The sequence below is a fragment of the Ailuropoda melanoleuca genome, chromosome 4 (genome assembly GCF_002007445.2).
Source record: "Ailuropoda melanoleuca isolate Jingjing chromosome 4, ASM200744v2, whole genome shotgun sequence".
NCBI lineage: Eukaryota > Metazoa > Chordata > Mammalia > Carnivora > Ursidae > Ailuropoda > Ailuropoda melanoleuca.
Genome location: NC_048221.1, coordinates 114,701,548 through 114,715,033, shown reverse-complemented (window position 1 = coordinate 114,715,033; position 13,486 = coordinate 114,701,548). Strand labels below are relative to the sequence as shown.

At 37.3% G+C, this 13,486-nt stretch overlaps 2 protein-coding genes across 3 annotated transcripts in view; one reads left to right on the top strand and one right to left on the bottom strand.

Moving 5' to 3' along the window:
• Window positions 1–13,486, bottom strand: part of PRKD3 (protein kinase D3) — an 81,357-nt gene that overhangs the window by 7,895 nt on the left and 59,976 nt on the right. Inside the window, exons 12-16 of the mRNA XM_002914832.4 lie at window positions 11,515–11,567; window positions 7,102–7,174; window positions 5,951–6,057; window positions 656–817; window positions 303–401 (exon numbers count right to left, since the gene is read on the bottom strand). Of these exons, the coding sequence (XP_002914878.1) occupies window positions 303–401; window positions 656–817; window positions 5,951–6,057; window positions 7,102–7,174; window positions 11,515–11,567 (494 nt within the window). The remainder of the gene's footprint in view (window positions 1–302; window positions 402–655; window positions 818–5,950; window positions 6,058–7,101; window positions 7,175–11,514; window positions 11,568–13,486) is intronic.
• NDUFAF7 (NADH:ubiquinone oxidoreductase complex assembly factor 7) overlaps window positions 1–13,486 on the top strand; it is a 55,678-nt gene that overhangs the window by 36,082 nt on the left and 6,110 nt on the right. The gene's annotated exons all lie outside the window — the stretch shown is intronic.

Here is a 13,486-nt window from a genome sequence, read left to right as displayed (position 1 = left end):
CCAGCCAAGACTGATTCTCCTGGCTTCATTCCCAACCCAACCCACAGGGAGAAGTAAACTGCACTCTATGTGCAAAAAGTTATTCCTCGAGGTCTGGTTAAGTCTAAAAAATCTTAATGAAAATAAACAACATAATTAGTAAGATCTGAGTTCAAATTATTTCACGTATTAATCCTCCCTGGCAGTTAGAGGTTAATTACTTCTGTTAAGATAGTTGTATATCTGAACTACAGCACTCTTTCATTACATGGGTGCTCTGTAAGACTGTCAGATACTTACAAAGGTTCTAGACAGTATCTCACCTGAGGAAATGGCTCTGCTGATGCGAGCAGCACGTTTTCTGGCTTTAAATCACAGTGCACAATATTCTTAAAATGTAGATTCCTCAAGGCAACAAGAATCTGTTATTGAAGAACACAGAATTTTTTCAGTGCCTGGAAAAAATTCATAGCTAAACACCCACCTGAGCTCTGGAATGCTATGATAATTTGAAAAGTTCACTACAGTTCATTTAGTTTTAACTGAATGTTACTCTGTTTTTCAAGGTTAAAAATTCCCACAATATCCCGACATGTAAGAGCACTGCTATTTAATTTGTTTTCATGTATTCTCTTGTTTCAAAAAAAAACAAACAAAACGAAAACAGTTAAAATACCTGTGTGACCATGAATTTAGTAATTCGTTCTGGAAGTCGACTTTTCTCACTGGATAGAATCATTTCCAACATATCTCCATGCAGCTTTTCCATTACTACAAAAACTCGCTCTGGAGTTTCAAACATACATTCCAGGTTTACAATCCCGGGATGGTGCAAGTTCTGAAGAGTTGCAGGACATTTATATGACCAACTTCAGTAGAAAAACAGTTTTACTATGCAAATATCTAACAATGTACTGTGACTGTCTGGAATACATGGCATAGAAAGAAAAACAGAAAAATAAGCAGTAAAAGCAAACCAACAGGATCATGGATTCGGATTTTCCAAGATCTGTAGTGCAGTGGGTGCGCTGAGGGGAAAGGATGTCTTCCCAATGGATTACGTGAGTGCCTCTGTCCTATTACTACTACTATTTTTTCTTTCTCATCTTTTTAGTCTTCTAACACTATGCTAATTTATGCTGTCCGTCAAGAGGCGCCAACTGCCGATCAGACTTCAGCCAGTCACAGACTTCTGGCTCTTCGGGGCTGTGTCTGTGGAGGTTATGTGCTCAAGAGATGGCAGTTTTAAGGTAGTTATTTATCGAAGTCTGGATTCTCAATCATACCTCTGTTTGGTTTTCCCTCTTTCAGGCCCAAGATCTCAACCTCCATCATCTCATGTTTCTTGAGCACCACTATGTTACCAGGGTTGGAGAAATACAAAGTTGAATGTGAGACTTTCTGCTAATAAAAAAGCAATCTATCTTACTGGTTAAAAACATAAAAACAAAAAACCTTCCTCAAAAGCAAATTATCGTGAGTCAGCCATGCTCAAAAATATTCAGTGGCTTTTTATTCCTGGACATCGATCTATTCCTCTGTGTGGACTTTCATATTTTCACTAATATGGCTTCATTCTCCCTATTCAATTTTAAACATGCTCTACTGGCCCAAGTGTTAAACTTTTACTCATTATTATAACTATGTTTTTTCTTATACTTTTACCTTATTATAGGTACCTAATTGTGCTAAGACAACAAACTTTTTGGCTTAGGTTGAGCACCAGCTCTAAAATGTTTTTTGAATCTGCTGTCACCTATCAATTCCCACTGTAGCGGCTTTAGTTTCAGCTCACATTACCTGTTTTTGGGATGACTGCAGTAGTTTTCACCTAACACTATATACACACGCAGCAGTATTTACCCCATGGTACTGTGTCATGTATGCATCTTCCTCTGTACCCTAGTAAGTTCCCTGACAGCAGAGACTGTCTTAGTCATTTTAGCTCAATGGCTGAATTATAGCTGGTGTTTTAAAAAATGACTAGCAAGTGCAAAATACTGTTTACGAATCAATTTAAAACAATTTAATGAGATGGTATTCCAAACAGCAAAATAAAAAATGACAATTTTATGGTAAAAATGACATGGGTGTGATAATAGTGAGCAGGGGAAGATTCAGAATACCACAGCTTTGATCAGCTTAGAGCTGGAAGTGTGGCTGGCTGTCCCCATGCTGTAGTTGTAAGTTTCTACCCCCCCCATAAACAATTCACACACACACAAAAAGTATGCTATAACATTATTGTCTCTTAACTTCCTCTATTTATTTAAATGTCCTATTTCCTCTGGAGATTCTTGGTAAATTATTCTTTTGGTAAATTATAGAGCATCATTTTCTCCAGGTTTTCAAATTTATTTGATAGAGTTGGACAAGGCAGCATCTGTAAAATGCCTTTAAATTTTTTTCAGTATTTGTGTTCGTCTCCCCAAGATGTTCTTATTTCTCTTATTTTTGCTTTCCTTTATTGTTCATTCTTTAACCTCCTGAGTTGGATTCTTAATTCATTTATTCATTCTTGTGTAAATATTTGAGGTTATAAATTTTCTGAGTAGTCTCAAAGCTGATATATAGTATATTCACAATTATTTTCTAAATACCTTGAAATCTCGATTTTGCTCTTTAAGAATTAAGATATTTAAAAAATTTTCAGGTGATAGGAGCTTTTTGTTTTTTGATTTTGTAATTTATTTCTAGTTTTACAGCATTAGGATCAAAGAATACTATTTATCCTGTTTTGAATGAATGAAGTATTCTTTGTGCTTTGTTTTTAGGGCACACACTTCAGTATAAAGTGGCTGGATTACCTTACACTGGTTAGGCCTCCCATGTTCCTAGTTTGGGCTACTTCATCTGCCAGAACTACTGATGTGCTTGTTAGCTTCTCCCCGTCTCCTCTCTAGTTTTCCTTTATAAAGGTTGCTGCTGTTACTTGGTGTGAGCTGCACTCTTCCACTACTGAAGTGCCCTTCTTCCCTTCACTTACTGTGTTCTCTCTTAAATTAAATCTTAGCAGATCATGACCCCCTTGGCTTACTTCTATTTGAGGAGGCACCTGGAGAGGATGTCACAACTGTACGTCTCAGAAAGAGCCAGCAAAAACAGCCCTTACTGTGATGCCTCTTCCTGCATGCACCCCTGCCTCTGTCTCTGGTGTTTCTGGAAAAACTCCTCTACCTATTTTATAGGTCTGAACTTTCTTCTGTTAGTTTTTTTTTTAAATTTCTGTTTATCATTTTTCTTGTAGCTTTTAGGTGACTTCCAAAAAGAAAAAGGGGAAAATGGTGAATTTATACCCCAGTGTTCAAACCAGAAATTTCCCTCTTAAGTTTCTGATGACATTTTCCCATTTACACAGGGAGCCATGAGCGCGCCATACATTTTCTCCCATTACTACTCTATAACCCACCTGCTTCAGGCAAGAGCAAAGACATTTTATATTACCACACCCCTATGAAACAGAAGTAAAAAGCCTCCATTTCTTTCCTGCCCCACAACACAGTCCCCAGCAGATGTGCCACGTTACAGTTCATGTAAGCATGGATCCTTTACGTAACTGTATGTACACATGTGCAAAGTACACATTACCTTAAGAAACCATACAAATGGAACCATTCCACATTTCCATTTAAAAAATTTAACAAAACGTTATAGGTAATCCCCCATATAAACACATTTATTCAGTAAGTATTAAATGAGTATCTGCTATGCAGCTGGTACTATGTAGGTAGTCTGGATTCATGAGTAAACAAAACTGACAGAAATACAGAGATTATAACCAAGCATGCAAGAGAGAGGCTGGATGTTCCTGGGTAAACTATAAGGTCACTCCTTTATCAATGATTCTAGAATTGTTCCTCCCTGCCATTGGAAAGGCCAAAACAATAGTCTCAGTAAGACGCTTAGTCTTTACCCCCTAACCTTTCTTTATAAAGGTGAGGACATGGGGGAAAAAACCATGGATGTCCATGGAGCTGCAAGGAACCAACAGTACCAGCTTCAACTACCAGGTGGGGTTCGGGCAGCCTTTTAGGTTGTTTAATCAGGACTACATGCAAGAAGAATCAGGGGCAAAGACTAAAAAGTTAGGAGGACACAGCAGGGAGGGGAGGTGGGGAACCAAAGGGTGCAGTGCGTGAGTGGAGGAGTGCAGTACGTTCCTTTTAATCCATGTAAAAGAGGCTAGCTGAAATGCTCATATGACTAAATCTTGTGTAATGAATTTCAGCAAATGAGTATTTGAAAAACGTTTCCTTTAAGAAATGTTTTTACCACATTTGATTGTTCCAAGAGAACTGTAATTCAAATACAAAGTAGGCTAAAGCTGATCTTTATATATAGAATTTGTTGAATTTATATATTGCAAAGGAAATGAAGTCACAATTTTACAAAAGTGTGTGCACACGTGCATGCGCGCGCGCGCACGCGCATACACACACACACACACACACACACACACACACACACAACAGGTCCAATGAGGTAGAGTAGAAAGAGCATGTGGTTTGCAGAGAGACTTCGATTCAAACTCTAAACCTGTCCTCTTCCTGTTGGGTGATGTTAAGAAAAAGTACTTATTAAGTACAGTTTCTGGCACAAAGTAAGCCACTGACTAAATAAAAAAATATAAATTTATATATAAACAATTTGAAAACAATCTACAACAAAAACTATGGTATTAAATTTAAGAAGAAAATAGTATATTTGGAGACATACTACAATCACTGAACTGTATTCCCCACAGAGCGGCATCAGTGAAAATAACCAGAAGGCTGTACTACCGTTGTTGCGTTGTGCATTATCCGGAAATCCCTAAATTTAATTATAGCCACAGCTGTAACACAGGGCAAAAAAACTGCAGTGTGTAGTTTAGAAATGTGTCTGTGATCAGTGACCAGGATGAATCAAGCCTTAAGAATGTATCCTTAATATTTATTTTTTGTGTATTAGTTGGACAGTGAGCACGATTCCAGAATTAGATGTGAAAAAAGATCGCTACCAATATCCACATCCTAATACAGTCTGAATGCTATTAATTTTCTATATGAAGGAAGTTGTATAGGAGGAAGTGACCTTGAAGGGACCACAGGTAGCTTGTAGACCACAATCTTTTGATGATCACTCCTCTGAAAACACGGAGGCAAATGTCACTGCTGGTAACCAATAATGTAATACATGTGAAATGAATCCTGAGTGTGTTAAGTTTCTTACCTGCTTCTTCAAGGAAGCCTAAGTTCAGTATGCTGTGTCTTCTTAAATATTATGCAAAAGCTACACAGTGAATAGACATTTGCATATTATAATTTATAGGATATTCATGAAAATAAAGATAAAGCTACATTTTACTCTTCCAGATGACCCCCAAAAGAGGTAAAAATGTTAGATAAAAATAAAAACGGTGATTTATTTAATGGGAGTTATGTTATTGCCAATATATCTTTAAAAATATACCTTAATGGACTAAAACATTATAAAATTAAATCTTTAGAGTTTTAAATTAATAAAATATCAAATGCTACTGTGAAAAGGTACACAATTTTTAAGCAGACTTTATTTTTATAGCAATTGCTATAATAACGAAGCCCATCATCTGTGAGCACTGCATGGCCACAGCGCTGACCTCGTCAAATGTGGGGACACAAGTATCCAAGTATTTTGAGCTTCTGGAGTGATGAATTATAAGTTTTTACTTTTGTTGTTGTTGTTAAGATTTTACTGATGAAAATGTGTTCTAAAGTACTATCCTAATGGCAGTTCTTGTAACTCCTAGATTACTAGAACTTAATTTTTCCTTTTTAAAAAAAAGACTTAAGGACTTAACGTAGAAGCCCACCAGCCTCCCACTGAGCCCAAAGGTCATAAGATGAAAACAGAAAAAACAAGCCTTCTTCACAGCATGCTAAATATACTTGCACTTGAAAACTCACAAATCAAAAATTAAAACCAATACAAAGCAACTTGGTTTTTTTACCTGTAAAATAGCCACTTCATTACGGAGTTGACTTTCCTGTTTTGTGGGGAATCTCATCTTATCAATTACTTTAATAGCCACATCCCTTCCAGTCTTTCTATGTTTTCCTATTTTTTAAAAAAAAAAGTATAGAAAAGAAAGAAAAAGCAAATTGACAGCTCATATGCAATATAAAAGCTTTATCAGAAAGTTGAACAAAGACTGAAACTGATTATGTATTTATTCTTAGATATCTTTTCTTTGGCTGATTTTGTTCTTTCTCCTTCACTCATCTTTAATTTTAAGAAGTAAATTACATTTTCCCTTAATAATAGTTGCTTCTAATAAAGGCAGTTTCATTACTTGAAATGGCAGGAAATGTGAATGAACTTGTTTGCTGAAAAATAATCTACCTTATTAAATAAATGACAGTTAACTGCTCTTAGTCTTCAGACACTGTCAAGATAGAAACATCTTATCAATGAATTAGTTTTAGTCTAGGTTCACTGAGTCAGCACAGTTATTTAACCACATATCAGAGCAAGCCTTGAGGCAGAAAGGCCAACTAGGAGACACTACTTAAAGAGTGTCAGAAAGGGAGGAATAGGATTTAACATTTCTTTCATGCCTTAGATCATAGCTTATAAAGTACATTTACGTACATTAGGCTTAATTAACAACCCTGTGAGCTATGCAGGTCAAATTTTGTTAGCTCCATTAAACAGATGAAGATACTAATGCAAAGTGAGCTTAAATGACTCTGCCAATATCATGAGTCACAGTGATTCATGGCAACAGCAGACGAATGGGGCCATTTATGCTGGAAATCCAGTAGGGCATATCCTTGGATAGATGAGCCCACACAGCCCAATAGAAGCTTCAAGCCATTTATTTTTCCCTCACAAACATCTTATGAGTGAGCTACAAGAAAGGATAAAGTAAGACTACTGCAAAACTAATTTCCTAATTCTTTCTGTGACTCTGTAAAGTGTGCGGTTGCAATTAAGGACTGAATACTCAGTTACAGTACAAAGGGTGGAGCTAAAAGAATGCAAGTCAACCCTTCAGAAAAAAGCCACAAAATTGTGACAAGACACAACAGCTAACAAAGGTCTTTAAATTTCACAATTTTCTGGCGTATGTACAATATGCAACAGGCTGCAGTTGCTTACCTCCATAGACGATACCAAACTGGCCCGAACCAAGCACCTCATCGGCAAAGATCTGGTAAACAGTGCTAATGTCCTATTTAGGAAAGAGCAAGCAGCATTATTTCCCTCCAGCCAACACTGTCAACATCTCTGAGTCCTTTCATTCTAATACTGAACACATTTTTGTTTTTATGAGAGACGCAGCCAAGTTTCCTAACAAATATTTTATGAACATAGACTTTCCATGTCCTAGAAAAGCCCAATTTTAATACTATGACTCTTAAATGTGCAAGAATAATGGATTCTGTAAGAAGGCCTTTGGGGGAAAAATGATTTGAAAAGAAAATCTTGTCCTTAGTAATGATTTGTAAAAAGTAAATTAACATAAAAAAATAAATTTTACCTATTTCACCATTAAAAAGATTTGCTATCTTTGATTTGAGAGAAAAACTCAGAAGATTCATATTGAGGTTAGGCTCACTTTGAAAGCCTGATGAAAAGGGTATGTGTGAGAAAGTCTGTAACTCGGATCCCTCCCCAGTCTTCTTCCCTCCCTCCCTTCTTGGTGCTCCATATTGCTGTTGCTGTGGGAATATTCTTGGTGGGCGCTCTCCAGTCCCCTCCCGAGTGCTCCAATCAGGGACTCCCTTGTCTGTGTTGGGCCACAGTCTGCATGAAATCAGGCGCTCCGGCTCCATCAGTGTTACACTCCCCGCCAGTGCCTATCTCATGGCAGTAACTCAATTAAATAAACAGAATCGCACACCTCAATTTCTCAATGGTAAAGGGGATATAATAACATCTATTTTCACTGGATTTTTAAGTAAATTAAATGAAGATATATACCAAGTGTCAAGTCCAGGGCCTGGCATATAAAAATCAGTAAATCTATAAATCTGATTTCCTAATTTCTGTCGAAATCAGGTAATCTTAAATTGTTGACTCCCTGGCACTTGGCTTTCTCATATGTAAAAAAGTATCGGTCTGCATCTCTAGGTCCCTCCTAATTTAAAATATGTCAGTGATTTTATTATTGTCTTCAACATTTATTGAGCCCTAACTGTATAGAGGACTCTGTAAAAGGTAGCTAATTTGTAAGAGGCTTATGATGTATTAGGGAAACATAAAAATCTATTAAAAAGATAAATAATTCAGGACATATCAGGGTCAAATAAGTACTGCTTACTTGTAGAGGTTCTCCTAACAACTTTTCTTTACTAACTCACCAGAACATGTACTTTCCATTCCCTCTGAAAAGAATATATTGACTGATGTCTATAGTCGCCTAATAAAATGGGTGTGGTATCCCAATGAGTAACTCTTAAAACTGATTTTGTTCCCAAACCCATTACACCAAATGTACTTGTTATAGATCATATACTTTAATTACAAAAAATTAAATATGTGTACTATGTAAGTCAATGAAACATGACAGATTGCTATGAAAATGAAGTTGTTTTAGAAACTCCGTAAAGGGGGCACCTGGATGGTGCAGCCAGCTAAGCATCTGACTTTTGGTTTCGGCCCAGGTCCTGATCTCAGGATAGTGAGATCGAGCCCCACATTGGGCTCCGTGCTCAGTATGGGGTCTGCTTGAGATTCTCTCTCCCTCCACCCCTCCTGCTTGTGCTAACTAAAAAAAAAAAAAAAAAAAAAAGGAAAAATAACTCCATAAGGGTGAGATGCCAACAATAGCTGTCAACCTATTTGTGAGCAAAATAAATACCAAAGACTGTGGAAATGAAGATTCTGTTCTCAGAATATTTCATAAGTACCCCTGGTTCTACTTTAAAGAAACAAAAATTGGAAATTACAGAGTGCATAATAAGAACTTGACCGGCCTTTGTCCCTGGTTCCTAAGAGACTCTAAATCCTTGGAATTTCCCAAGTCATAGGAGTATCTTATGTTATGTTATTCTTGAGTCCTTGGATCACACCCAAATTATGCTAACGCAGATGATTCAGGATGGGGGAGGATAGCCAGAAAGACCCAGCACGTGATTAGAGTGTTGGGGCTTTGAACTAGTCCAAACTCAGGGGAGGAGAAGGTGGGTAGGAGACTGAGTTCAATCGTGTGGCCAGTGAGTCAGTCAATCATGCCTACTTAATGAAACTCCAACAAAAACTTTGGACACTAAGGCCCAGGTAACATTCCAGGCTGGTGACAGATCAGTGTGCTGTAGGGCCGCATGTCCCGATTTCAGGGACAGAATACAGAAGCTCTACATTCAGAACTCTCCCAGACAGCACCGTATGTGTCTTTGGTTGGCTGGTCCTGATTTTTATCTGTTATAATAAAGCTGTAATCGTAAGTCCAGCACTTTCCTGGTTCTGAGTCGTTCTAGTGAATTACTGAACCTCAGCGTGGGAACCCTTGGACTCTGCAGCCAGTTCGTCAGAAGTATGGGTGAGCTGGGGGCTCCTGCACCTGCGGCTGGTGTCTCAAATGAGGGCAGCCTTGTTAGGAACTGAGCCCTGAACCTGTGAAGTCTGCACGAAATCAGGGTGATTAGCATCAGAACTCATTACAGATGTGGTTGAAGCAAGAAAGACAAAGTGGAACTCTACTTAGCAGATCCATACTTAAAGTCTCAGCCCTGTAACAAAAGCAAATCAACCAATGTGCATATATGCATATTTTAAGGTATAATGAACACTTTAAGGTTTATAAGAATCATTTTTATAGGCTTCCCAACTTTAATCAACTTTTTGTTTAACCAACGAAATTTTGGTTCTAATCAAATTAGATGAGGGAACATCCACTAGTCAAATAATAACTGTTGGAAAGGTTTTTTCACAAAGACCAGCTCTGAACCTTCTCCCTTCTCAGCTATGAATGGGCATGTCCCTCAAGTTCTTGGTGCATCCTTCAAAGTTAGTGATCTCATGTTTGTATTATATCCCTCTTTCCCTCCCCAAGAATCTGGTTTCTATTCTACCTACCACTACAAGACATAGACAGATTACATCTCCTTGAAACCCTTTATTCCCTGTAACACGACACTGGATATCCCATCTTCATTGCAATCTTGGAAAGCCAACATCTGTATGCTACAGAGGTATTACAGCTGGATGCCCCAAGTGGAAGATGGCGAGATTTTTATCAGAGAAATTTATATATAGCCAATGAATTATTTTATGACTTCTTTTTCTAGTCTTTTTTCTTTCTAATCCAGGGTTGGCAAATTAGTTTGTAGGCCAAATCCAGCCTGCTGGCTCTTTTTATACCAGCTCCTGATCTAAGAATAGACTTTACATTTTAAATGGTTAAAAAAAAAAAAGGGAAAATAATAATAGTATCTTTTGACACGTGAAAATGATAGAAAATTCAAATTCAAGTGTCCATTCAGTTATACTGGGACACAATCGTGCTCATTCCTTTAGGATGATTCCTATGGATGTTTTCTCACCACCATGGCAGAGTCAAGTAATTGAGTATGGTCCCCAACGCCTAAAATATTATGTATTCCTTTATAGAAAGTATGCTGACCCCTGTCATAATCCCTAACACGTACCTACATACAGCGGCCAAACTTCATCTATTCACTATTCCTTAAACGTCTTGTATGTCCTGCTTCCCTCTATTTGCCCATCCTGGTCCCTGAACTTGCATGAACTATTGTTCCCCGCCCTCATCCTCTCAGCCCAAATTCCTTTCCACCCTGGTGGGCACAGCTCAGGTTTCACTTCCTTGAGGAAGCTTTCCCTGCTGACCCAGCAAGAAGTAATCTCTCCCTTCTCTTTGCACTAGTCTATCACTATGTAATAGTCTACTATCACTTGTGAAAAAGTTATCTTTATTTTCACAATTTAAAACATCTGCCTTAGTTTCCTTCATAAAGCAGAAATCCTTAGAGTAGTTATCAGCCACAAAATCTAGCTGGTGGCTTTAGGCCAGGTGCTCAATACTTTGGCCTATGAACTTTTTTTTAATTCAAGTATAATTAACATACAGTGTTATATTAGTTTCAGGTGTACCATATAGTGATTTATAGTGATTCTAAATGTTTCTTAGTGCTCATCAAGATAAATGTATTCTTAATTCCCTTTATCTATTTCACCCATCCCCCCACCCAACTCCCCTCTGGCAACCACCAGTTTGTTCTCTGTATTTAAGAGATTTTGTCTTTTTTTTTTTTTTAAAGATTTTATTTATTTGACAGACAGAGGGACAGCCAGCGAGAGAGAGGGAACGCAAATAGGGGGAGTGGGAGAGGAAGAAGCAGGCTCCCAGCGGAGGAGCCTGATGCAGGGCTCGATCCCAGAATGCTGGGATCACGCCCTGAGCGGAAGGCAGACGCTTAATGACTGAGCCACCCAGGCACCCCAAGAGTTTTTTGTCTCTTGAACTTGCTTCCCTAATAAGATTTTCACATCTTATTTTACCTATTTTAATTACCCAATTTGCATACTTTAGCTGTAATTTTTACTTACCACATTTTCCTGGATCTGACAATTAGATACGGAAATACTAGTAGATAAATCTTCTGTAAAACAGAAGAATGATGTATGAGAAATTTGTTATATGACTTAATATTAACATTTGCTGACAGGTGAATGCCCACAGCATATTAAATTTTAAAAACTGGTTAACATACAGTTAATGTAATTATGTTCTTTAAAAAAATTTATCCATACACCCAGTATTAACCCATCAACAAGAAACTGGTCAAATAAAATATGATACATCCACACAAAGAAATACTATCTAAACATTTAATGGTGTAGAGCTATCCATACTGAGTTAGAAAGCTATCCATGGCATATTAAGTTAGAAAGGCAAGTTGTAAGGCAACAGCATTTGAATTAAAAACAAAGAGTATATGATATTTCTGGTGAATGAGACAGTAAGGGTTGGAGAACAAAGACTTTAGTATTTATATACTTCTATGCTGCCTGCATTTTCTAAAACATAAAAAGCATGCATTACTTTAATAAAAAAAAATTAAAAATCAGATAAATCTACATACTGACATTGAAATATATATGATACATATTAATTAAATAAGTTAAAATTAAATAAATTAAATAGTCACAGCTTCCCTTCTCCCCAAACCAAGAAGATACAAGAAATATACACCAAATTGTTAATAATGGTTTTCTGAGGGGGGAGATATAGGAGCAGGAATAACAGGGTGTGTTACAAGTGTACAGGAAGGACTTTCTCATTTTATATTCCATATTACTGTAAAGCTTATATGTCTTTATTACTTTGGTAAGCAAAGGAAGTAAGTGACAAAAAAGAGAAAAGGGCCACATGTTAAGTGAGTAAGAGACTAGATCTAGAATCTCTGAGAGAACTCAAAGAAGATGTGAAATTTCATTTATGATCCCAAATGTAAAAATTTAAAACAAGAAAATGTTAAGCATACATCAAAAATAAGTAACATTACTATCAAAGACTGCATTTAAAAATATTAAGTCAATCTTAAAATATTTTAAATAATTCAAATATTAAATATTAACGAACAAACAAGACACAGCATCAACTATATTAAAGTGTCTAAAGCTTTGTTTTTCAGTCATTCCGTTTTCCTAGTGTAAGTCAATACTGACTTTGTTTCAGAGGCCTCCACTGTCTAGCTCCACCTAGTTGTATTTTCTACTGCTTCCCAGAACGCCACTCCAGGAAAAGCAGCAGCAGCAGCCAACAACCCAGCGATACTAGTACTAATACGTCAGGAACTGTGCTAAGTGCATTATATACATTTATGATTACTCCCACTTTAGATGAGCGACTGCAGAGACCAAGATCACATAGCCAGTAAGCGGCGACTGTGCTTTCATTCTCCAGCACCCTCACTCACTCTTAACCCTTCTGCAATTCTGCTTTTAGAGACTCTTAACCCGAGGAAGGAGGTCCATGGATGGGCTGGAGAATGGAGAAGGTCCCTATATTCAGTTATACATAAAATTTGTGTTTAAGTCCCTGTATTATTTTCTGGGGGAAAAGGTCCATGGCTTTAATTACGATATCAGAGTTCTGTCTACAATCCCCCAAAACTTGAGAAGCACTGTAAATATCCATCTAATTCACCCTCTTAAGAATCAATATAAAACACCAAACATGTTCACAGTCATTACTTTCATCCCTTTGATCATAGCAGTCTCCTTAACTAGAGTAACACCACCCCCCTCCACCCTTCCCTTTAATTTTTCCTATCCTAACCTACTTGAGATCCAAGATCAAGGTCCAAATCAGATTTTTTCCTATCATGAAGTCTCTGCTTACTCCTCCTATCCACACCTGCACCCCCCCAAGTAATGCATTTTTCACGTCTGCACTCTACTGCTTTATGCTACTACTTAACACTAACTTCTGTATGTCCTCGCTCCCTTAATTTCTGTGTTTCTTTTGTATTATAGCTCAGAGTCTAGCATAAATCCAAGAACAGGTGCATGAAAT